Below are 24,577 nucleotides of genomic sequence, written 5' to 3'. Positions count from 1 at the left end.
ATCAGCAATATCCTACCATCAACGTTAAGGGAGTGACTGGCACTCTTATAACGCGTCAACAACTTAATGTACAAGAAATATTTTGTGGCACGGTAGGTATTCCAATCCGACTCACCAGCTAAGAAATCCAGAAATACCATGGGGTCAACTTTCCTCTTCAAAAATTTATGGTCCCTCGCTTGTACAGCGATAAGTCTACGGATTTACAACGCTAAAATTAGAGGTTCTATTCCCCTAGGCGGGCTCAGCAGATAGCCCGGTGTGGCTTTGTTATAAGAAAACACACAAATTTATGACATAATCATAAAAATGTCAGCGATGTAATACTTATACATTACTACATTACAATTTGACTGCTCCTGAGAACAGGGCAATTGTTTAACCAAGTAACTGTCACATTGGTTTTTGCTTTCCTATTGTTTATTGGCACGCTGTTTCTAAAATTCTTATTTAAAAGTCTACAACGTCCAATATCCTTTCGCTGAAATATCACACGTATTGATGTGTTTCTTCAGCCTTATAACTAGGCCTCAAAAGGGCCCTAGAGCAAAAAAAAAAGGTTGCAACCACCATTACATTTTTTTCCGTGTTTCATAATATGTCTCCTATAATTCCAATATTCAGTATATAAAATACCAGTTTGAAGGAGCCCTGGGACAACTGTTTCATCCTTCACTACGTCACTATTTATGTTATAAACATGTATTAAACGTTCTTCGAAAAATTATGTTTTTTGGGGTTTCTCTTGAGCCTTTTGTTGAAGCACTTTCGAGAATGATAGATTTTTAAGCATAACGATGAACCGAAATATTTGTGTAGAGTGATACTGGTTTGAACTTCGAGGATGGAGGTGAAGCAGTTAATCAGTAACACCCACTGCCAGCTCGTACCCTGCTGTCGTCTAATCATCATTTTTACAGATCATCAACGGCCCCACAGTGCGAAGCACGTGTTTTGGGCAACCGGAACACGAACCATAAATCCTCGAATTGCATGGATACGCTAACAACTTAGGCCTAATCGAGAAGTAGCAACGTTGTAGTTCAAGGAAAGTTTATGTAATTATAATAGTAATAAAACAAATCAATAACGTTTCCTGCTCAGTGTTCATGCACAGCAACTGAAGTGAGCTTGTTTCCCATTACTTTTAATAATCTCCACATAAAACACTATTCAACACTTCTTGAACAATGACTTTTAAAGAACACTCTTATGGCTTTACCATGTTTTCAACTTAAAAAGAAAAAGGTTACTAATACGTCCATACATTATAAAACCTTAAGCTTCTGCATATTATGTTAATTTAACAATTTCAAAACAATATTATGCTCCCCAAAATTTAAATCTTTCAAAGATGAAATAACGAAAAATTGGTGAGTTTTGATACGTGCTTTGGACTTCCACCCATGTTATGTACAAAATTCAGTATGTCTGCCCCCATCTCACTCACGGTTTCAGAAGGCATTTTCAACAGTGTAAATAATAGAAGTATATTGTATATGTTCTTGAGTTTGTGTTTATTTTCGGGGAGGGACACTACATATTCTATGCATCTAGGGCCTCAAAATTTCTTAATCCAACCCTGGTCATTATTTACTAAAAACCTGCTGAATCAAAATTACCATTTTTCTTTCAAAATAAGTTTCTATTTACTGAATATTTCGTAGATTTAAATTTATTACTCGTCATGATAAAGTTAGCCCCCCCCCAGTGACTCAGCGGTATGTCTGCGGACTTACAACGCTTAAATCCGGGTTTCGATACCCGTGGTGGGCAGAACACAGTTAGCCCATTGTGAAACTTTGTGCTTAATTCAAAACAATAACAACGATAAAGTTAGAGATGTACTAATCTAACACTGTGTGCAGTTAGTTTAAAAGAAGGTTAAAAGCGTAAGTACTAGAATAATGGAAATAACATTTTCTTAACCTGCAAGTTATTAGGTTTGAAATACGTTAAATATGAAAACATATCGTAAAAAAATCTAACATGGTTAAACAGGGATGCGTTTATTGTGGTCGATATGCGCTGTTATCAAAACGTTAAAATATGCTTATATTTCACTTAGAAAAAATATAAATGCAAAATGTGGTTAAAGGTGTCTTCCTTATAGCAACAGTATTGCTTTTTAACACGTGACGTTTTCCTTTTTTCCACTACACTTTCTCGCACAAGGTATCACATCATATACCATGAATGTATAAATCACTTACTGGTATTTTTCTAAGTTCCCTGCACAACTCAGATAGTGCATATCTTATATCTTTAGGCACCTTAATTTGCAATAAAAATTAAACCAATATATTTTATATTTAACAGAGGTGATTAAAACCCACATCTGTTATTTGTAATTAAACACAGCAACAAAATGGGTTATTAGTGTTGTGCTCATCACGGGTATCAAAACTCGATATTTAGCGTTGTAATCCCACATACTCACCGCTGAATCACTGGGAAGCAATGCATGTTTCGTTTACCGTCGTTTTTTTTTATTCGAGAGGCTGTGCATGGCATAGTAATTAGAGCGCCCGGACGGTAAATCCGAGGATAAGTCATAAATGATGCATTGCTACAAACACGTGCTCCGGCCAACAGGACGGCAGATTACTTCACGAGTGACACTCAAATCTTTCCATTCGTTCAGACAAACGCAGTCCAAATTGTTGGTGGTAGGTACTGTTTACCTACTGTTTAGTACGTCAGATGAAAATTAGAGACCGTTATGTTCAATGACCCTTTGTGTAAATTTCAGCGAAATTCTGAAACAATGCAAGGTAACAATGTATTATCCCAAATCACGTTTAATGTAGAAAAGTTAACCAATTTAATCTTTGGCGTTTAACCGTTTTATTCTCTTATGTGTTTTTTTTCAATAATACTTTTGGAAAAAATAAGAAAATATACTAAAAACCGCACTTCGTTAATTCACGAGTTAGTGTATAATTAACTTCGTACGTAATGCCATGCCTGCTTTGTAACATGTTTCGTGTGGGTTTAAAACATAGAAAACAACCCAATCGTCAAAAGCCGTTTCGTCAGCTTGGATGTGCTTCTTTCTACTTTTAATTTCCATCACATACAATGATTTCCAGTCAAACTTAATAAAACGTTATGAGAAAAAATAATAAGCACTTAGAGGCTATAGAATTTTAATATATATCACAAGAACATTAGTTCGTTTTCACTTTTTCTTTTCTCAGAGTAGTTTTTCTAATCTCATCAAGAATGTGTGCTGTATAGTTCAACGTTTTATTAATACTATTTTTTTATACATACTTCCACTGATCTTAAATATATATATTAGTAGCTCATTTGTAAGCCTGTTAGCTTATAAAGCGTTGGAAAAAGCACAAGTAATTCATTGTATAGCTTTGTGCTTCACAATAAACGATACCCAAACTGAAGTAGATTGACTGACTGATGGTTTGTTTTCTCTTGTAAATATATAGTTCAGGATTTTTTTTCTGACCATTATTGTTTCGTTTAAGAAACTGTTATTCTCTATAACAAAGAAAAGAAAAACTGTACAATGATATCGCAGAACAAATTAGTTAAACTTAATTCTCTACTGTTGAAAAAGCCTTATGTTTTGTTTCTTTTAGCGCAAAGCTATGTAATTGGCTGGCTATCTGTGCTCTATCCACTATGGAAAATCGAACCCTGGATTTTAACATTGTAAGGTACGAACCCACTAGGGAACAAAAAGGTTTTAAAGTGTCAAAATATTTATTGTTTTTTAACGTTTGACTCTCGGTGAGTCTGTGGACTTACAACACTAATATCTGGAGATTGGTGCACAACGCACAGATATGTATCTTTGCGCTGAAACAAATAAACCAACTTTCCTTTCCCCGTACTCTCAACCACGCCACTTTGTAATAAGATCTTCGTCAGTTTTCTCAGTCACATTAAACCTTTTTTTTATTCTAAACACCAAATGAATTGTTTGTTTTTACCTTGATAACGGTTTGTTTATGATGTCAAAGTTAGAATTTTCGACCAACTGGACAGGAAATACATAGTTTCACTTTCAAGTTTGAAGCCCGCTTATCACACCTAAGTGTATCAAGAAGCCACGTTCATTAGATGCTGCAGCTTGTAAGTTGTAGTGGCGCAACAAAAGTTAAAGAAGACGGGTTTGGTTTGAATTTCGGGCAAAGCTACACGAGGGCTATCTACGCTAGTTGTTACTAATTTTGCGGTGCAGGACTAGAGAAAAGACAGCTAGTCATCACCACCCCCCGCCAACTCTTGGGCTACTCTTTTACCAACGAATAATGGGATGGATCGTCACATTATAATGCTCCCACGGCTGAAAGGGCGAGCATGTTTGGTGCGACGGGAATTCGAACCCGCGACTCTCAGATTACGAATCGAGCGCCTTAACAATCGAACCATGCCGGGCTAAAGCTATTTGCATCGTGTTTAAGTCTGTGTGGTGACTTGTTTACAGTTGCCATAAAAACTCCAGTTTCTGCCTATGAACATTATTACACTGTAATGAAAACTCCAATATCTGTCTATGAACATTATCATTCTATAATGAAAGCTACAATTTCTATCTACGGGGATTGTCACTTTGTAATGAAAACTTCAGTTCTTATATATGAGGATTTTCCTTCCACAAGGAAAACTCTAATTAATGTATATCGGGATTATCAATCCTCAATGACAATTCCAATTCTTACATGTCTGAGAGTTGTTATTTTGAATTGAAAATTCCAATTTCTATAAACGAGAAAGTGTGAAGATTTTATAAAAAGAAAACGTATTTGGCAGGAGACATAATATAGCTAACAGCATGAAGGCTTTTAGTGATAAAAGTTTAAGTTTCATAAGTAAAGAAATGTAGTAAAAATGCTTTGAGTCAGGTACTACACAGCCAGTAAGAACAGGAAAGATATTACCATATCATGATTTATGAATTTTATTATCCACGTAATGTCGAGACATCTTGGTCTGTTATGTGATCATCAGCTGAATTAAGTGATATGTCCATTTCCGTCCCTATTTTGTTTGGTTTCTGTTTTTTTAATTCAGCCCTACACAGCTTTTCTATTTAGCGATAATTTCTTTCTTAGTACTTGGTCATTTATTTTTTCATAAGATGGCGTACGTGAGTTACTAGGTTAGAGAGAATATTCTAAAGATTTATATATTTTGCATAGAATAATAATAATATAGGTAGTCAAAGATAATGAAGATTGTTTTGCTCCATCAAATGATCATAACATTATTGTTCTTGCTAGAATTAGTAAGGCCCTAGGCCTTAAAAAAAAACGATAATGATAACAAGAAATCCTGGTTTTGGTGATTCGCCAATTTTCGCCTTCAGAACGATCTGGATAACTGAAAAGCGGTATATACACTGGAGGTAGAGCGATTAAACCAGGTAATTCTTCACATCTTGTTTTTCATTGCCCGTAGAGAATAAAGTCCAGATGACTTTTGTATTGCTTTAATACGGGCGTCTGTGTCATCACTAGATAGAGAGTACTAACGCACTCCAATATTTTTGTGTAAACCTACGTTGGCCAGCTTCAACTGCTCGTTTTACGAGCCTGTAGTGAAAAATCGAATCAAAATACTATATGGCATATATAACTGTATTTGCTGGTGTATAAGACGATACTTTTAACTTTTAAAACAATGCCTAATTTTACTCCTCCTCTTGTCTGTTTGTTTTGAATTTTGCGCAAAGCTACACGAAGGCTATCTGCACTAGCCGTCCCTAATTTTGCAATGTAAGACTAGATGGAAGGCAACTAGTCATCACCACCCACCACAGACTCTTGGGCTACTATTTTACCAACGATTAGTGGGATTGACTGTAACATTATGTCGCCCCCCACGACTGGAAGGGCAAGCCTGTTTAGTGTGACAGGGATTTTAACTATCAGATTACGAATCAAAAGCCCTAACCACCTGACAATGCGGGGGCCTAGATTGAAAGATTGGTCTTCTAATAAGAATTCTCCGGTTAATAGTGTATTTACCCAAAACTACGTTGTTCCTTTTGCTTTTTCGTTTTTTTTTTTTTTTTTTTTTTAGGAAGTGAGTTGACGTACACTCCTTTAATGCATTACAATAATAACTGTATCACTTGTGTCGATTGTTTACACCTGGGCCCGGCATGGCCAAGCGTGTTAAGGCATGCGGCTCGTAATCTGAAGGTCGCGGGTTCGCATCCCCGTCGCGCCAAACATGCTTGCCCTTTCAGCCGTGGGGGCGTTATAACGTGACGGTCAATCCCACTATTCGTTGGTAAAAGAGTAGCCCAAGAGTTGGCGGTGGGTGGTGATGACTAGCTGCCTTCCCTCTAGTCTTACACTGCTAAATTAGGGACGGCTAGCACAGATAACCCTCGAGTAGCTTTGTGCGAATTTCAAAAACAACCAACAACAACTTGTTTACAACTAGAAGTTATTTATTGCACATGTTAGTTACAATTAACCACGGCATATTTTATTTGTAATATACTGATCTCATCTGTCATACTATAACATCGAAAATATCATAGTTAATCTAACGCACACAAGTTTTGTAAATATATTTTTACATCAGATCCCTGGATCTTAAGGTTTCTTATGTTTTTGTTGAAGAAACGATAGCTTAATAATGCTCTACAAAAGGTTTTATCCCAGAAAACAACAACTTATGATCACTCCTGTTTAAACAGCCGAGACGCAAGTAATAAAACAACAACTTATGATCACTCCTGTTTATAAACAGTCCAGACACAAGTAATAAAAACAACAACTTATAATCACTCCTGTTTAAACAGCCGAGACACAAGTAATAATTTGTTGTATGATAAAAACTAAATAAAACGATGAAACACCAATACTGATAATCTGAAGATTTGAATTATTTGAGCATTTCTTATAAGTATCAGAAATGATAAGCCTACTTTATAAAGTATTTTATTTATTTTGAACGTCATTTCAAATGTAGTAATTACTACTGTCATACAAATCGAATACAATTACCATGGACACCATCACAAGTAGAGACTTAACACAGTCCAGGTGGGTCTATATATTTAAATTCAGATAAAAACAAGTGTTTACTAAACGTTTAGTATACTTTCAGAGTTAAAAGTCACGTACAATTTCTTGATGATGCATAGTCCAAGTCTCGCACAAAACTAAAACAGCTTGACATCACTGAAGTTAAAATGTTCATCCTTCTGATCATTCTACTTTTGAGAAATACATTTTTTTACAAGACGATCCATGTTAAATATTTAAGATAATGGCCAAGAGGACAATGTTAAGCAAACCAAAAGTGGCATCGTTAAAATACCAGTAGCAATTTGACATAAAGGTTATTCTCTGTTTTTGGCTTTCAAGTTAATTTTTTCATTAAAACATGCCCCCTGCTCAATGACACAGCGCAATGTCTGCGGACATACAGCGCTAGAAACGGGGTTTCGATACCAGTGGTGGACAGAGCACAGAGAGCCCAATGTGTAGCTTTGTGCCTAACTTCAAACAGCACCAAAACAACTATAAAGAAATAAGCACAAAATCAAGAATACAACTTAGAATGAACAAAATACAGTATCGCAAATCTCCCTGTCTTAAGAGTAAAGAATGTGTCACTGAAGTCCAAAGGTAAAAGAAAAACACAATGGCAACAAATGAATTAGAAATTTGTATTATTAGCCTGGCTGCAAATAGCAAGTAGATAAATATCAGAAATTTTTCTTTGATTTTTTTTATGATTTCATTTTTATCTACAGAACAAGCTGTGAAATCTTCTGTTGTTTGTGATTTTTGAGAGTCTGGTATGTACTTTATAAAAGTTCCAGTATATCACATCATGTTGATGAACATAGCTCTAATTTCACCGAATCTTATAAAATATTAACTTTGAGATGTCAAAGCACGGAAAGTTTACTTACGTGTCTTTAACCTTGTGCCCACATACTAGTCGGGCATTACGTTCTCAGTTGTTTGTGCTTTTCTTCAAGTTCTATATCCTTGCGCTACCAAAAGTACGTAAGCAAAGCTCGAGTGCGGGTGTCGTGAAGTGCACGCTGGCAGAAAGATTCGACTGAAAGAAAAACGTTACATCGATTTATCATCCGTGTGATGTCTTTTATCTCCTGTGGCACGTGACCTATGCTAACCAACCAATGAGGACTCGTAATGTAATAGGGTTAGTAAAACGAAAACACGGCACACAATATACACATTGTATTTGAGTTTCCTAAAAAATACGCCCATGTTCAAATATATGAACCAGTACTAAAGTTTTAAAATGAACTAAACATTTCTTTATCAAATATAGACTGTAACAGAAATCAGAGAGATTGTGTCAATTGATATTGTTCAAACTGTCAATAACTATGTATTGGAAAAATAGTGTTTTTGATTATTGCTAAATATGATAACTTCTTTCAACGTCTAAAGATTATTTAAAACAAATAACGTCATAAAAATACACGAAACGAATGTAATGACTGAATAAACTAGTTCGTGATGATAACTCCGTTTATTGAGTTTTCTCAGTAATGTTAATTCGCTAGCTTTCTAAAGTTCGAAATGCTAACGGCAGTTCAACAAAAATACAAATTAAAAATCTATCTTTCTTAATCACACCATTCCCTCTCTCATCAAACAGATGAGCCGTGGAGGCGTTGTAATATCATGGTCAACCCCATTATTAGATGGCAAAAGAGTAGCCCAAGAGTTGGCGGTGGATAGTGGTGACAAGCTGCTTTTCCTCTGGTTTTACACTGCTCAATTAGGGTCGGCTAGCGCAGGTAGCCTTCGTGTAGCTTTGCGCGAAATTCAAAACAAACCAAACATTAATTATTTGCTCAAAGTTACAGCTTCTAAAACTAGTAGGACTTATAGCAAACAGTGTAAGAGTGATATACGTGCGTTTATAATTATGTACACTATTCCCCAGGAATGCTAGGTTTGCTTTGTTTACTTTCGAGTGTTTGTACAACATGCTCTGTGAGTACCTGCGATAGCCATCCCTAATTTTCAACTGATAGACTATATAAACCAAAGCATGATAGTAATTTCTGCTCAAAGATATTCGATCCTAAACTTTTAGTTAAGGATCAGAGTAACTGGGAGTATTCTCAATTATCTTTTCTCTCCGTCTATGAATATTATCGCTGTCTAATGAAAACTCCAAGTGGGGCTTTTGCTCTAAAACGAACTATCAGGTCATCCCTCAAGCAATGCCCGATTTTAGATTCAGAAAAAGAGAAAGATTTCAAACGCTTTTAATGTTATTTAATCAATAATGTTGATCCATTATTATTAATTACTTCCTGTCAACGATTCACAAGCTTCTGAAAGCCACTTCTATAAAATTCTTGGGGTTTGTAGGAAAAGAATGTAGAGAGGGGAGTTTTGACATCTTCATGTGTTCCAAGGTCTTTTCCATTAAGATAGTTCTGCAAACAACGGAATAGATGATAATCAGATGGGGCAAGGTCTGAAGAATAAGGAAAATGTGGAAGTTTTTCCCAATCTAGCTCTTCAATCTTTACAGATATGATCCTTGCTGTATGGGGCCATGCATTATCCTGGTGTAACACAACACCTTTACGATTGATCAAAGCAGGCCTCTTTTCTTTCAGTACAACATTTAAGCGCTCTAACTGTTAACAATATAAGTGTGATGTAATCGTTACGTTGAGTGGCAGCAACTCAAAGTGGATCACACCAACAATATCTCACCAAGCGCTTAACAAGACATTCCTGAGGTGGAGGTCCATTTTGGACTGTGCTTTAGACTGAGCCATTGTCTACGGTACTTAACATTTTTCTAATATATCCAGTTTTTTAACTCCATTCACTAATCTGTCCAGAAAAGGTGAGTTACGTTCACGAGAGTGCAGAGAAGTGCAAATATCCACCTTTGCTCTAAGGTTGGCTTCTATCAAATCATGGGGGACCCATTTACCAAGTTTTGACACCTTTCTAAATTGTTGCACGTGACGATGAACTGTTGAATGGTTTGAATTAAGCTTCTGTACTATTTCTTCAACTGTTACAGCACAATCTTCATTAAGTGCAATCAGCAGCAAGTCATCATTAAACTCAGCAGGACGACATGAACATGGTACATCACTTAAGCTGTAGTCACCTGATCTGAACTTCTGAAACTACCTTCGACATTTTATTTCATTGAGAGACTCCGCACTATAAACACCTTGAATGTTTCTGTTGCACTATTGCCTTTTTCAAACTCATAAAGCACTATATGTCTAATGTGCTCCTTATACACATCTATCTTTATAAGGCCCGGCATGCCCGGGTGGATTAAGGCGTTCGACTCGTAATCTGAGGGTCGAGGGTTCGAATCCCCGTCGCATCAAAATTCTCGCCCATTCAGCCGTGGGGGCATTATAATGTGACGGTCAATCCCACTATTCGTTTGTAAAAAAGTAGCCAAAACGTTGGCGGTGGATGGTGATGACTATCTGCCTTCACTCTAGTCTTACACTGCAAACTTAGGGCTAGCTATTGCATATAGCCCTCTTGTAGCATTGCGCGAAATTCAACAACAAACAAACCCATAAATTCCTGTTTGTCATAGATTCTCAAAAGTTTTGTCACTTTTACCGCGCAGGTGCATTGAGAAAACATCTGCTCAGTCTAGATACTGCTGTAAATCCGTAAACTTACCATTGTTTCAACGGGAGACGTGTTTCTTTGTTTTTTGAATTTCGCGCAAGACTATACAAAGACTCCTTGCGCTAGATGCCCCTAATATAGCAGTGTAAGATTACAGAAAAGTCAATCCTCTAGTCATCACCACCCACAGTTAACTATTTGGTTACTCTTTTACCAACAAATGATACTCTGACGGCTAAAAGGGCGAGTTTATATGGAGTGAATGGGATTCGAACGCGCGATCATTAGATTAGGAGTCGAGCGCCTTAACTACGTGACTATGCCGATCCTAAGAAATTACGTCTAAACACTCAACTCACACAACTTTTCTGATACATTTTACTACGTAACGTTTTATCTGGACTAACAATCAACGCAGGTATTGAATCCCAGTTTTAGTGTTACAGCTTCTCAGTTGTACCGCTGAGCCAACAACAAAGAGGTTACTTCATATTACAATTAAACTTCAATATAGTTTTATCTGTAGGAAGATACTGTTGGAAGTTATACCAACTTTTAATGGAGATATGTTTTTAAATTGTATATCCAAAAATTTTTGGATCCAGTTTGGGATACTCTTTTACCAACAAATAGTGAGATTGAGCGCACATTATAACGCTCCCAAAGCTGAAAAGGCCAGCATATTTGGTGTGACTGGAATTCGAACCAGCGATCCTAAGTTTACGAATCGATTACTTTAACCACCTGGTCATGCCGGGCCTCGAGAGACGTGAGTTATAAAAAAAAGAGGTCGTAACAAGCGTTTTCGTACTAAAAGTCTACATATCTATGTATTATACAGTTAAAATGTCAACAGTTGTGATATAAACAAAATCCAGGTTCCTCCCTATTCTTCTCAAGGGTGACCTCTTTCCATAGTATCTACCCACTCCAACCTCTAATATACTACATAAGTTTATCATGTGAACTTATCGTGACAGTACATCATAATCGCCGTATAATAACATGCACTGACGTCACTAAGTGAAGAGACGAGCCAATTCCGGTTACCAGTGACAAAGGAAGAAATAAAGATTTTTGATGTTACTAGGCCCCAGTGTAGTTTTTAAAAAAACAAATTGAAACATGTTCTAAAGATAAAGACTTGGTAACAAAGCTTCTTCCCCACTCCCTTCACCACCCTACCACATACTCAGAGCATCATTACGAAACATTTAGACACCTGATTCGATCAGTAATCTGTCTCTAAGATTACAGACTCGGATCAGTTAAACTCTTACACTGCTATCAGTTGTAAATTTGCAAACCAGGTGTATTTTATGAAAATTGGTTTCATTAAGCTAACCACTGTCACGTGTTATAATTTATCTTGAACGAGTCTCCGATTTATTATATTACGTATGTTAACGTATTACTATTTCAAATAGCCGGAAAAATGAATTTGAATTTATAGATTAATTGAATGTTTATTGTATCAAGTTTATTATATTTACCAACAAGACTGATACACACAATTTTCTTTCTTAACACAAATATATTTTAATATACAAACAGCAGTACAATTTGTAATAATAGTTATTACCAGTAGCTATTACAACTAAGGGTTTATGTACAGCAGTTTTTGACTAGGTGGGTTAAGGCGTTCGACTCGTAATCTGAGGGTCGCGGGTTCGAATCCACATCGCACCAAACATGCTCGCCCTTTCAACCGTGGGGACGTTATAATGTGACGGTAAATCCCACTATTGGTTGGTAAAAGAGTAGTCCAAGAGTTGGCGCGGTGGGTGGTGATGACTAACTGCCTTCCCTTCAGTCTTACACTACTAAATTAGGAACAGCTAGCGCAGATAGCTCTCGTGTAGCTTTGCGTGAAATTCAAAAAACAAACAAAAACAAACAGTAAGCAGTTTTACAAATTTACAAACTATCCTGAGTTTCCTATCTGGTCTGCTACTGAATATCTTATCGACAGCTCACGAAGAACAAATTCTATGTTCATATTGTTGATTCTTACGCGCGAGAACTTCTACAAATCTAGAAAACAGCCGGAACTTTAGTAATACACATTTAACAACATACGTTGCATGCATTTATAAATATATTAAACTGAAACATAGCTACTAAAATACGTACTTAATAGTAAATCCTTTACACTAACTCAAAATAGCCGCACTGAGCTGTGGGGTTCAAAGTCTTCTCGTGCTTTACAGAAGCTAAACCGTATTTGCCACGCTCCTCCATTAACCCCAGTTATTTCTATAGTTACCATAAGGACCTTGTCTTTACTTGAAGAATGAAGAAAAGAAAGCAATTTAAATCATGGCGCTCCTAGGATCCTGACGTAGGCCAGAAACACAGAATCGAATGCAATATCCAAATTCAACGACACTGACACCTACTTTTAGAGTCTCAACATACTAGATGTACGAGGACTGTTCAAAAAATACGCGGACAGACGTCATAAAACAAAATGTACTTTATTTAGAAGTTACAGGTCTGGGTCCCCTTCAAAGTACTCTTCTCCCCAACGCACGCACTTATCCCAACGGTGTTTCCACTTGTTGAAACAGTCCTGGTACGCTTCTTTTGTAATGTCTTCCAGCTCCTTCGTCGCATTTGCCTTAATCTCGGGAATCGTCTCAAATCTTCTTCCTTTCAAGGGTCTTTTGAGTTTGGGGAACAAGAAAAATCGCAAGGAGCAAGGTCAGGTGAGTAGGGGAAGAACAGTGATCGAGTGTTTGGCCAAAAACTCACGAGTTCTGAGACACAAATTTCGCAGCAACGCGGTGCATCTTCAATTTTTCGGTCAAAATCTCGTAACAAGATCCAACTGATATCCCACACTCTTCAACAAGCTTCCTGACAGTCAGACGTCGATTTGCCCGCACCGGGGTTATGATTTTGTCGACGTGTGGGTCGTCAGTTGACGTGGAAGGACGTCCAGGACGCTCATCATCTTCAATGGACTGTCGACCATCCTTAAAACGTTCATGCCACTTGAAACATGCCGTATGCTTCATAGCAACATCACCGTAAGCCGTAGCGACACCAAGCGGATTCCCCTGGACCAACTGGAGCCGCGCAATTCAAACAGTCCGCGTATTTTTGAACAGACCTCGTACCTAGTTTTACTTTGGTGTGACACCCAATATCACTGTCTGTGAAGTTAACGTCATATGGGTAACTTCAAATAGGAAACATTTCATTTCTCTTAACTAGTGCTGGCAAAAGAAGAAGTCAAACTGAAATTTCCTGTTATTGTAGCGTGATTTTAACTATTACTCTTATTTTTGCATTAAAATTTACAACGTACCAAATATTTTAATGTCAAAACTTCTGGATTCTTAAAGTTCATGGATCATTTTATTCATGAACTGTCGACCGAAAGGGTCCACTTTCTGTCATACGGGTAATGCTGAAAGTGCTTCTCAAAAACTACAACTATAATTAGTCATTTCTTCATTACGCAGTATCTGTATTAAGAACTGTGATTATATGACATGTGTATTCTATTACATGATTACTCCATTCTGTAAATGCAGAAGTCTCTCCCCACTATGTCACTGAGAAACTCTATTAATGACAGGTTAATAGCAAGTGTTGATTGTACAAGCAGACATTAAGACACCATAAAGTTGTCCATCTACCTCCCATTAAAAATGAGCTGCACTAACCTCTAAAGAGTTGTGAGATATTTACACATACATAACATGTAAGTACAGTGGTATATATGTATCATCATGTGCCCTTGAGCTCGATATTGGTTTGGGGTCCATTGTGATGGACACTTGCTAGTTATCTCGTTGAATACAGGTTCTCCTATTGCACATGTATAACTAATGTTAACAATATCATGAACTGGTGCAATTGATCTTCAAACTGAAATAGATTTAAGGTCACGAAATATATGTTATTATATCATCTTTCTTGATCGAGAAACAAATATATGAAACTATAATTAACCAACATTTCGAAGTAAAACAATTACAGATGCTTTTACTAACACATCTGTTAACTACAGTTATGTTTATCTGTTACAGTTTTTAACATTTTAATTGTAAATTCATTGCGACAATTTAGAATTGACAATTGAAAGACTAAAATACAATTAGTTTAATAAATTCAATCACATGTTACAGAAACATGTAACTAAGGAGTAAAATAACTTATATAAACGTTTGTTTATTTATTTTATTTATTCAGAGCAACCAATTATATTTATTTAAATTTTTAATCGTTAAATCAATTAATGTTTGTTTTGTTTGTTTTTAAATTTCGCACAAAGCTACTCGAGGGCTATCTGTGCTAGCCGTCCCTAATTTAGCAGTGTAAGACTAAAGGGAAGGCAGCTAGTCATCACCACCCACCGCCAACACTTGGACAACTCTTTTACCCACGAATAGTGGGATTGACCGTCACATTATAACGCCCCCCACGGCTGAAAGGGAGAGCATGTTTGGCGCAACGGGGATGCGAACCCGTAACCCTCAGATTACGAGTCGCACGCCTTAACACGCTTGGCCATGCCGGGCCAAATCGATTACACATGAAAAGAAGAATAGAAGATACTGAACTACACTCTTATTTTCAATCTTTCGTGAAAACTTTGGTGCGATGGGGATTCGAACGCGCGCCCTTCAGATTACTCGTCGAACGCCTTAACCCACCTGGCCATGACTGCCCTCATTTAGGGAAGGAACAAAAAACATAAAATGGGATGTTTGCTTGTATTCTTATAATTTTAAAGAAAGGTCTGTCAAGTTACAACTTTAGTAACTAAAAATCATAAATTACACAGTTCAAATGCAACACAAAAACAAGACAAAGAATTTCGTCTAATACCAATAACTAGTAAAGAAAACAGTAACCCATACAGATATATTTTGTTTCTTTCTACAACGTTGGAGTACCAGCCAATTCAATTAGATATTACATGATGCCCTCAAGCGTTACTCCATGTGCAAGTACCCTGAACTTCTTGTTCCCAGTTAGAATCTGGTGAAAGCAGATTACCCAGCCATTTTATAGTTGAGTGGTGGCCAACTGTCTCCCGCCAGGTCGCATTCAACCTTGTAGGTTTAGATTGTTTAACCATTATTATCTACTACTTTACTACTCTGGCGGTCATACCAAAAAACCACGAAAATTTCTAAATTATTCTTCTTTTCTTCGATAAATATTATCGGGCCCATGACACAACGCTGGTGGTGTTTAATTTTATTTTAATAATAAGCAAGCAGTAGAGTAAAAGAACAAACTGGACTTCTTGATGAATAAGTTAAATATTTTACTTGAATGTATTTCTGAACATAGAGTCAACATTACTTTCATATATGTGCTGGTTGTTATACAATGTTTTCCAACTGTCTATAAGGCTACACCTATAAGTTAAAGCTTTGACTCATTTTGGTTGACAAATTTGATAATCACTTTAGAGTAATTGTTTTGAAAAAAATATACAGTTGATATTTTACCTGCAAGTTATTAATTCATACTAGTTTATATAACAATAAAAATATTTTTAAAATACGTTTTATGACAAAGCTGCATCATGGGCTATCTCCTCTGAGTCCACATTGAAGACCAAATCCTAAATTAAAGTGTTGTAAATTCTTACGTTTACTTTTCAGCCAGTGGACAATTTTCAAATAACGTTTTTGAAAATTTTAACGTTACCAGTTAGAGAGTTTCACTATTTCACCTATCATGCTTTATATAGATAGTTTTAACAGTTATCTTTTGATCTTTTTTATCAATTGACTTTTACTAAAAAGGATTCTATGTTGCACTCTTTTTGTGATATCGGTTGTAGACATTAAGTACAAATAATGCTTTGTTATTTATAATTAATTCATAAATTAAAAGCAATGTGTCTGAATATCTTAGTGCTGTGTAAACAAAAAGCAGAGCGTAAACATAATGAACTAACTGAATGAATGATTAAGATTTACATTTAGAAACTGTTTATCAGTTTTATGTGTACATTTAATTATAATCGTATAATACTTCTTGATTAAGATTTCAGTGTTTTTATTTTTAATTTAGAAATTAAATAAACATCGATGTGTATTAAATTTATGATATTTGCTAACAAGATTGATAAACACATTTTATTTCTCAACACAAATGTATTGGGTTGAGGAATAATTCGTGAGCGTTTTTTCAAGTTAACAAAATATATTCATAAATGAAACGCTTTCGCAAAATATTTCATGTCATTTGGTAGATACTTTTTTGCTCTAATAGATGGTGTGTTTGATTTTCATATGTCTTTAATTTTTGCTTTCATTTTCAGCTCATTAAATGGAATGTCAAGTGGACAAAATCGAGCATTTTCGACACCATCTACTTTTCGCATTTAATTTCTTGCAATTTCGTTTAAAACAATGCATACTATATACCTAGGTATTACATGAAATAAAGTATCATAATAAATGTTTTGGGTGTAATGTGTTCATGCATTGAAGTATTGTATAGTCTTGCATGTAATGCTTGAATGAAATTATTTAAAAACGCTCACGAATTATTCCTCGACCTAATATTTTAATGTACAAACAACAACATCCAATAGAATCTATAATAATAGTTACTACACATAATTATTTATAAACAATATGTTTACAGATTCGCAACATAATATTCAGTCTTCCACCTGGAATGAACAAAAGAAAAAATATAGTGCTGTGTTATCATTTTTTTTATTTTAAAAATAGAAATTTTGAGCTTATTAGAAGAATGATGTTTAAAAATATTTGCTCACTAATAAACAAACATAAAATGCCGATTTATAATAACAAAGATTTCACTTACATATACAAAGGAATTTTGTAGAATAACATATTTTTACTTAACCTGTTATATATAAAATTAATTTTGAAATGGTTGACGATCTTCCACCAAATGTTCCTTTTCTTTTATATTTGGATTTAGAGGATAATTCTTAAAATAATCGTATTTTATATTTGGTTGTAAAGAATGTCTATGATCTTTCACCAAATCTTCGTTTTCTTTTATATTTGGTTGTAGAGGATGTTTACGATTTTTCAACAAACGTTCGTTTTCTTCTGTATTTGGTTGTAGAGGATGTGTATGATCTTTCACCAAATCTTCGTTTTCTTCTGTATTTGGTTGCAGAGGATGTTTATGATCTTTCACCAAATCTTCGTTTTCTTCTGTATTTGGTTGTAGAGGATGTTTATAATATTTCACCAAATGTTTGTTTTTTCTCATTTCTGGCTGTGAAGCTATTTCTGTATCATGGTTATTTTCTTCATGTATGAAGTCTTCAGACGTATTTATTTTATTATTTGATGTTGAAAGGTTTGTAGAAACTGTCTCCACATTACCATTTGAACGTTTCGTGGTACCTAAAAACCGAGAAAATTACACGACTTAACTGCGGACATTTCAAACTCTGGTGAACTTAATACCAGATTCTCTGTTGCAGTTTTAATGGATAGTTTTCTTGATAAAATAATTTCTATAATTTACGTTTTATCTTGGCGTTACATTTTCAAATTATGGTACTCGATATACTAGTAAACCTATTTTGGATATCATCGATATACATGGAACATAAAATTCAGGAAAACAAATTACTGCGTCGAATTCCAAGAGAAAGAAAATACGAGAATTGAAAATTAGCTTCCGTTATAAACATCACCACGTTTCATGTATATTTAAATTATGGTTATATAAAGTAATGATATGTACACGTGAACATTATTGTCTTGATTTAAACGTTTTTAATATTCTTTGTGGTCATATTTAACAGAAATCAAGTTTAAAAACTTGATAAAGTATATTTGTCACCAAGCATTTAGATTCAAAGTCATATGTTAACTTTATATAATATACAGAATTAGATGGAATTATTTTTTAAGTTTATTTAATGTTCCACATGCATATCCACGTAAGTAGTCATCATACAGTATGCTCAAAAATAAACTAGATAATTGACCTTAAGCATTCCTAACTGATATTTCTGACCTTTTATTTGATTATTAGTTTTTCTTGGTTCACTTTCATCGTCCTCTGCTGTGTCATTGGGCGAAGGTTGTTGATTTTGACAAATCAGTAATACATTCTAGTCAGAAAGAAACAAATAATAAATTATAAATTTAAGAATGTACAGGACATATACCAATCACTCATTTAGAAACAACTAGTAATAAAATTTCAAAACAGTTTTACAGACAATCCGGTTTTTAAACCACCATCAATATTTGTATTTAGCACTTTCTCAATCTTTCAGAATTTCGCTTTCACCTCTCTTCAGAAAGAAATCAAAACTCGCTTAATTTATTATTAGGTTACACACGCTATGAACCTATTCGTATAAAAAACAACTCATAATTCAAAAATATTTTCCATCAACTTTTTAGCATTGCTTCTCAGTCTCACGGCACAAACCTGGTTTGTTTTTGAATTTCGCGCAAAGCCGCACGAGGGCTATCTGCGCTAGCCGTTCCTAATTTAGCAATTTAGAGGGAAGTCAGCTAGTCATCATCACCTACCGCCAACGTTTAGGCTACTCTTTTACCAACGAATAGTGTAAGTAACTGTCACATTGTAACGTCCCCATGGCTGAAAGAGCATGTTTGGTGAGACGGGGATTCGAACCCGCGATCGTTTAGACTACGAGTCAATAGCCCTAACCATCTGGCCATGCCAGACCGCACAAACATGGATCTTCCAACACACACAATGAACTACTTACCTTCAACAGATGAAAGAAAAGAATACAGAAGCTGATCATCGTGAATAAGGTAGTCCAAAAATACCAGAGCATCAAGTTTTCAAAGGGATGCATATTCGTACCTCCTTCTCAATATACATTGCAGTTTTTACATTCTGATTTGTGGATATTAGAATACTGCATCGATTTTACCACTGCATCATTCCTGTAATTGTTATTAAGAAAGTTAAACATTCAAAACACTGAAATAATACATCACCACATAAACCTTTGTTGTTTTTTATCGAAAAGCGCAAAACTGCACAACTTGATATCTGTGATGTGCCTCCAAAAGTTTAGTTTTATAATTGTATGTTTATTTTTATATAAATAAACACAAAGCTACACAAAGAGCTATCTATGCTCAGCCCACCACGGGTATCGAACTCGGTTTCTAGAGGTGTAAGTCCGCAGACATGCCGCTGTGCCTCTAGAGGGCTAATGTTATAAACTATTAAGCGTACCATTGAACTACCAGAAGCTCTAATCGTATAAACACATTATGATATAAGACAATGCTCTAATTCCTTGTTGATATTTAATGTTTTTGATACATCACTATTTTCTTTCAGTTCAATTTGGATATCACAAGTCATTCAAATAAACATATCACAAGTATGTTTTTTTTTTTTAGGGATCATTCAAACCTGCATTTAGAATACCCTAACTCACTACTTTGAGGGACATTACTATAATCTGACAATACCACAGCATGAACAACTTAATTATTGTTATGGATTCAAACGCAACCACACGTAAAGCTTAAGTTGTTTGATACAGATGTTTATGGGAAAAGCTAAACTAAGAACTATCTGCACACAGTTGTTCCTGATTTTGAAGTTAAACAGCTAGTCAACAGAACCCTTAACCAGCTCTTGTCAGTTTGATTGACGAGACTTGATTGTCCATTATATGGCCCTAACTTTGCGCCAACGGATCGCGAACCACAACAGGCTAAACAGTTAACCACGTAACCAACTGACCTACTAGCTGTGAAGGTAGATATGTGCCATAATATTTATACACACACACACATATACAGCTGTTAAACTATTTATTTTAGAAAATTTCATGTGAAAAAAGAAGATAAAATCTTTAACACGTTACTTTTGAGTTGTTTTTTAACTGAAAAGAAATTATCTACTACACACATTCTCTTTTCTAGTAGTCTTTTATTAAATCGTATTCGATCATTTTACTACAAATCATTTAGCATGTTTAAGAAAAAATGCACAAGCAAAAAGACTGATGTTAGTAGTACTTTGTAACTTTAATACTGGATTTGTTACCACTCTAAATACTTGTTGTAAGAGTTTCATTGTTAACGAATTTTGATTACTCACTATACACTTCCTTTTTGCCGCTAGTTTGTTATTTATATACTATTCAAGCATGTTACTAAAATCATTTAGCATGTTTAAGAAAAGAAAATATACAAGGAGAAACATGAAAGCTCGTCCGTTTGTACTACAATTTACCGACTGTCTCAGTACTTACTTGTTATCAATACGTTTATCTTGCAAGATAAATATGGTTGAGTTCTTTATTTTCAGTGTTCTCTGACCTTGAAGTTTTGTCAACTCCCAGATGAAGTATATCTTAACCACCATTATTATAAACATCAAGCCATGAATTAAGTACTCAGTATTGAGTATTATTCGTCTGACTTTCTCGAAATTTCCAGGTATCATGTTAATAAGAAGAAAAAATATAGTTAAAAAAATATAGAGTTAGCATTAGGTTTCAGCTACCAAATCTAGTTACGACCGACTAGCGTTTGTTACTAAGGCTTCACATAGAAACAACAATGTTGTGTCGCGTGGCATTGTATACATAAATTCTAAATTACGTAGTACTGCATTGAGCCCGTTAACCAATAATATTGTTTTGAAAAACATTGTTGAATATATCCTATAAACAATTTAAAAAATGGAAAACAAGTAATAAAGCGATAGAAATTGAATTTTAGACATGTCTTGTCAGTTAAGCAATGGAGGGGCCGTGGGGGGCACTATTGTTGGGTTGTGCTTAGAGCAACAGTTGTCCATAATCCGGTACTGTTGAGGGGAGACATGTAATGAAATGAGTACCTTATTTCGTCAATGCCGCTGTGGTCCTGTAGGTTTAAGTGTTTGGGAACTGAGTGCCGATGCATACAAGTTGGAGACGTTCATGGAATATGTCGCCTAATTTGCATAATTTCCCCAGTGTAGAGTTGTTTGCATCTTGTATAGCGAATACAATAAACAATGTACTCTCATGTACAAGATGAATTGGTCTTTTGCGTGAACGGTTAAAGACAGAACTGGAAAGGGTCGATAAGTTTGTGATATACTCTCGTATAAGGCAAACAGTTCATCAATATGGACGAGTTCCGTTAGTTAGTACAAGTAAAGACAATTCAATCAATAGTTTAAAATGTAGCAGACAGGGTTACGTATTATAATTTATCTTATTACGTTACGTATTACGATTTCAAATAGCCGGAAAGTTTAATTTAGAAGCTAATTGAATGTCAACATATATATAATCTATGATATTTGTCAACAAGATTGATATACACAATTATCTTTCTTAACATAAATATATCTTGATATACAAACAGCAATATAACAATGGTTATTAAAAATAGATATTACAAATAATAATTTATATACGAAACTTTTACAAACTTACAAACAGCACCGAGTCTTTCATCTGGTCTGGAACTGAATCTTTTATTAACGGTTTACGAGATTGTATTGATTCTGCATCGATACACAGGTGCACTTCTCATGATGGTAGTGCTAGCTAGCTCTATTCTTGTCTGGATCTCACGCAGTTTATAAGCTCACTTTTCACCGAGGAAGATATCTAACTGAAAAAAATATAGATATTAAAATAAATATATAATATAAAATCCATCATATCAGTCTGTCAGATTCGTCTTACGTTTGAAAGCAATTAAGGGGGTGGTAAAATTGTTGTTAAATGTTTGTCTCTTGTTAATAAGGTAAAGTTGGACAGTCTTACTAGTTTGATTAAAGTATTGTATGTGAGGACAAGGGAATTCTATCACTATGTGGGTTGTCCTTAGAGTGGAGACAATCATATTGTAAGAAACTAAATGTGACAAGTTTATAAATTTTAATCGTGTTGTTAGGACAGTTCTAATGTCTAGAATAATGAGTCATGTTATTTACTTTATACCTGAATGCAACATTGTCGGAGCCTAGACGTCTGAAACATAGGAATAGTGTGCTTGTGCTCAGGAAGATGGAAGGTATTAAAATTTAAATAGGAATATCTGTCAGTAGGTTTGTAATATATGCTGGTAGTGAATATAGACAATGAAAATGTTAATAATGATGTGTAAAAAAATAGTTTTATGACTAGAAATTTGGGAAGAAAATTTAAGAAATGAGATACATTTCGGTATAGTGAATGAAAACGTCGAGTTTGTGTTCGTGTCCAATGTTTCTGATAAAAAGATAGGAAACTTTTGGGTGAAGACAATAAAACGTTGTTCTTCTATATAACCGACAAGAAAGGTTTGCATTGGATGGGCCCATTTTGGTTCCCATGACAACACTTTATAACCTCTTTTCTGTATTAATAAAAAATATTAAAAGTCAGTACTAAGTCAGTCCAAGTATCGTGTCTGTGGAAGGATATAAGTTTCTTCTTTTGTTAAACACAATCATTCCGTCGTTGTGTTGTATACCAGTGTGTAGAAATTGATTGTCCGTACTGACAATGTAATCAGTGTAGAATGAAACTTGTTTTAGAGATTAAGGATATGAATGCTACCTTTAATTTATGGAAGGATTTTTGCTAGAGATCAGTAAATACTGTCAAAGTATGTGGAGAAAAATCCATTGAGGTAGTTACGGGCAGAGACTAGGGGGGCGTCTTGGACAATCGAGTTTGTGAATTTTTGGTAGCACATAAAAAAGGGAACTCTAGGGTGCTGAAGTATAAGATTTGTGGCAGAAGAGATCGTCATAGAGATGTAGACAAAAAGTGGAGTCACTCAGTTGCTTGTTAGCCACTAGAACATTCAACAAAGAATATTTCACCATTTTAACTACTCTGAATCTCAACAAACTAAGTGTTCCTATAGACAACTCATCGTCGAACTACAGTTTGAAAACAGTCGTGACAATTCCCAATAATTCTCCTCTTATGGAAGACTAACACTGTTTTGTCAAAAGGAATAATTTTGTGTCCACCCGCAATCGGCAAGACAAATATATTCTTTGACATAACAAGACGCCTTTTAAATAAGTATCAAAATGAGAAATTTGTGAATATAAGTTCTGCTGTTCTGAAGTTGATAAAACAAAGATAAATTTATCAGATAACATATCGATGCCATGATAATCAAATCAATACGTAAACAATGTAATTGAGACATTATTAACACATGAAACACAGATTGCACGATTCCGTCCTCCTAGTTAAAAATCTTGTTCACTTTTGCTCTCTACAACATTAATGTTTGAGATCCACTGCTTAAATTCCTCCCATTCTGTTGAAGAAAAAAGTGATACCTGTCGAATATAAATATTGAAATTATTCTCTTAAGTTGATAGAGTGATTTAACGATTATTACCAGTTGGATAGGCATGAGATGAATCAGGTGCTTCTTCATGTTGTATAATAATACAAGAACCTAACTGTAATTTTTTCTGTTTTACTGGTTCTTCTTCAATGCTAAATTTGATCTTTTTCGCCATTTCATTATTGTCAACAGCACTTCTTTTGTTTACGGTATACTAGAATAAAAAATAGTATATAATTAGTAAACCACATCAACTTTATTTATTATAATTAATATGAATGAAAATAATAATTATTGTATCAAAGAAACAAAAATTAGACTTATAAGCGAAGAAATATACGAAATAATATACTTACGTTTGGTTCGTCATTCTCTTTTCCATGTAATAGAACTGCATCGTTCTGATTATCAGTTGTGAAAGGTACAGGATATTTATATATGTTTAACAGCTGTTTAAATATGGTTGAGTTACCAGGTTTGGCTGTGTATTGCAAAATAGACTTTGTCAACTTTAAAGTGACCTTTGTCCTGTGTGTCAAACTCCATCTACACAACATTAAGTCTGCATTCACTGTTTAAAAATAACATATTTGGAAAGATGATTATATAGGAATATAGCAGTGTCGAAGTTTGACTGAAATGTCACTGAACTCAAATAAAACTTTGAATTTTATCCATTTGGTGGCTTTT

At 34.9% G+C, this 24,577-nt stretch overlaps 2 protein-coding genes and 1 long non-coding RNA gene across 3 annotated transcripts in view; all 3 read right to left on the bottom strand.

Annotated features, from left to right (window-relative positions):
* LOC143248831 (synaptotagmin-1-like) overlaps nucleotides 1-8,079 on the bottom strand; it is a 69,562-nt gene extending 61,483 nt beyond the window's left edge. The window contains exon 1 of the mRNA XM_076497641.1: nucleotides 7,907-8,079. The gene's annotated coding sequence lies outside the window, so the exon portion shown is untranslated. The remainder of the gene's footprint in view (nucleotides 1-7,906) is intronic.
* Nucleotides 8,080-16,772: 8,693 nt separating this feature from the next.
* Nucleotides 16,773-21,941, bottom strand: LOC143248829 (uncharacterized). The gene is made up of 4 exons (XM_076497627.1): nucleotides 20,842-21,941; nucleotides 19,327-19,510; nucleotides 18,597-18,693; nucleotides 16,773-17,974 (listed from the first exon to the last, which is right to left on the bottom strand). Exons 2-4 carry the CDS (start codon nucleotides 19,417-19,419, stop codon nucleotides 17,475-17,477), a joined length of 690 nt encoding a protein of 229 aa, XP_076353742.1. The 5' UTR covers nucleotides 19,420-19,510; nucleotides 20,842-21,941; the 3' UTR covers nucleotides 16,773-17,474.
* A 93-nt stretch (nucleotides 21,942-22,034) lies between these two features.
* Nucleotides 22,035-24,289, bottom strand: LOC143248295 (uncharacterized). Its single transcript, XR_013026880.1, has 3 exons — nucleotides 24,244-24,289; nucleotides 23,939-24,101; nucleotides 22,035-22,201 (listed from the first exon to the last, which is right to left on the bottom strand). It is a non-coding gene; the product is annotated as an uncharacterized LOC143248295 (long non-coding RNA).
* Between the last annotated feature and the right edge of the window lie 288 nt (nucleotides 24,290-24,577).

The sequence above is a fragment of the Tachypleus tridentatus genome, chromosome 4 (assembly GCF_004210375.1).
Source record: "Tachypleus tridentatus isolate NWPU-2018 chromosome 4, ASM421037v1, whole genome shotgun sequence".
NCBI lineage: Eukaryota > Metazoa > Arthropoda > Merostomata > Xiphosura > Limulidae > Tachypleus > Tachypleus tridentatus.
Note: the sequence above shows the minus strand (reverse complement) of the source record. Positions and strands in the feature narration are given on the sequence as shown.

Bases quoted from the DNA above. Each gene is read 5' to 3' on its own strand.
- LOC143248829 (XM_076497627.1), bottom strand. From the start codon at position 19,419: ATGCATCCCTTTGAAAACTTGATGCTCTGGTATTTTTGGACTACCTTA. The intron at 18,694-19,326 runs GTAAGTAGTTCA...CTTTCTGACTAG, and splicing joins TTTTCTTTCATCTGTTGAAG to AATGTATTACTGATTTGTCA. The intron at 17,975-18,596 runs GTCAGAAATATC...CTCGGTTTTTAG, and splicing joins AACTAATAATCAAATAAAAG to GTACCACGAAACGTTCAAAT.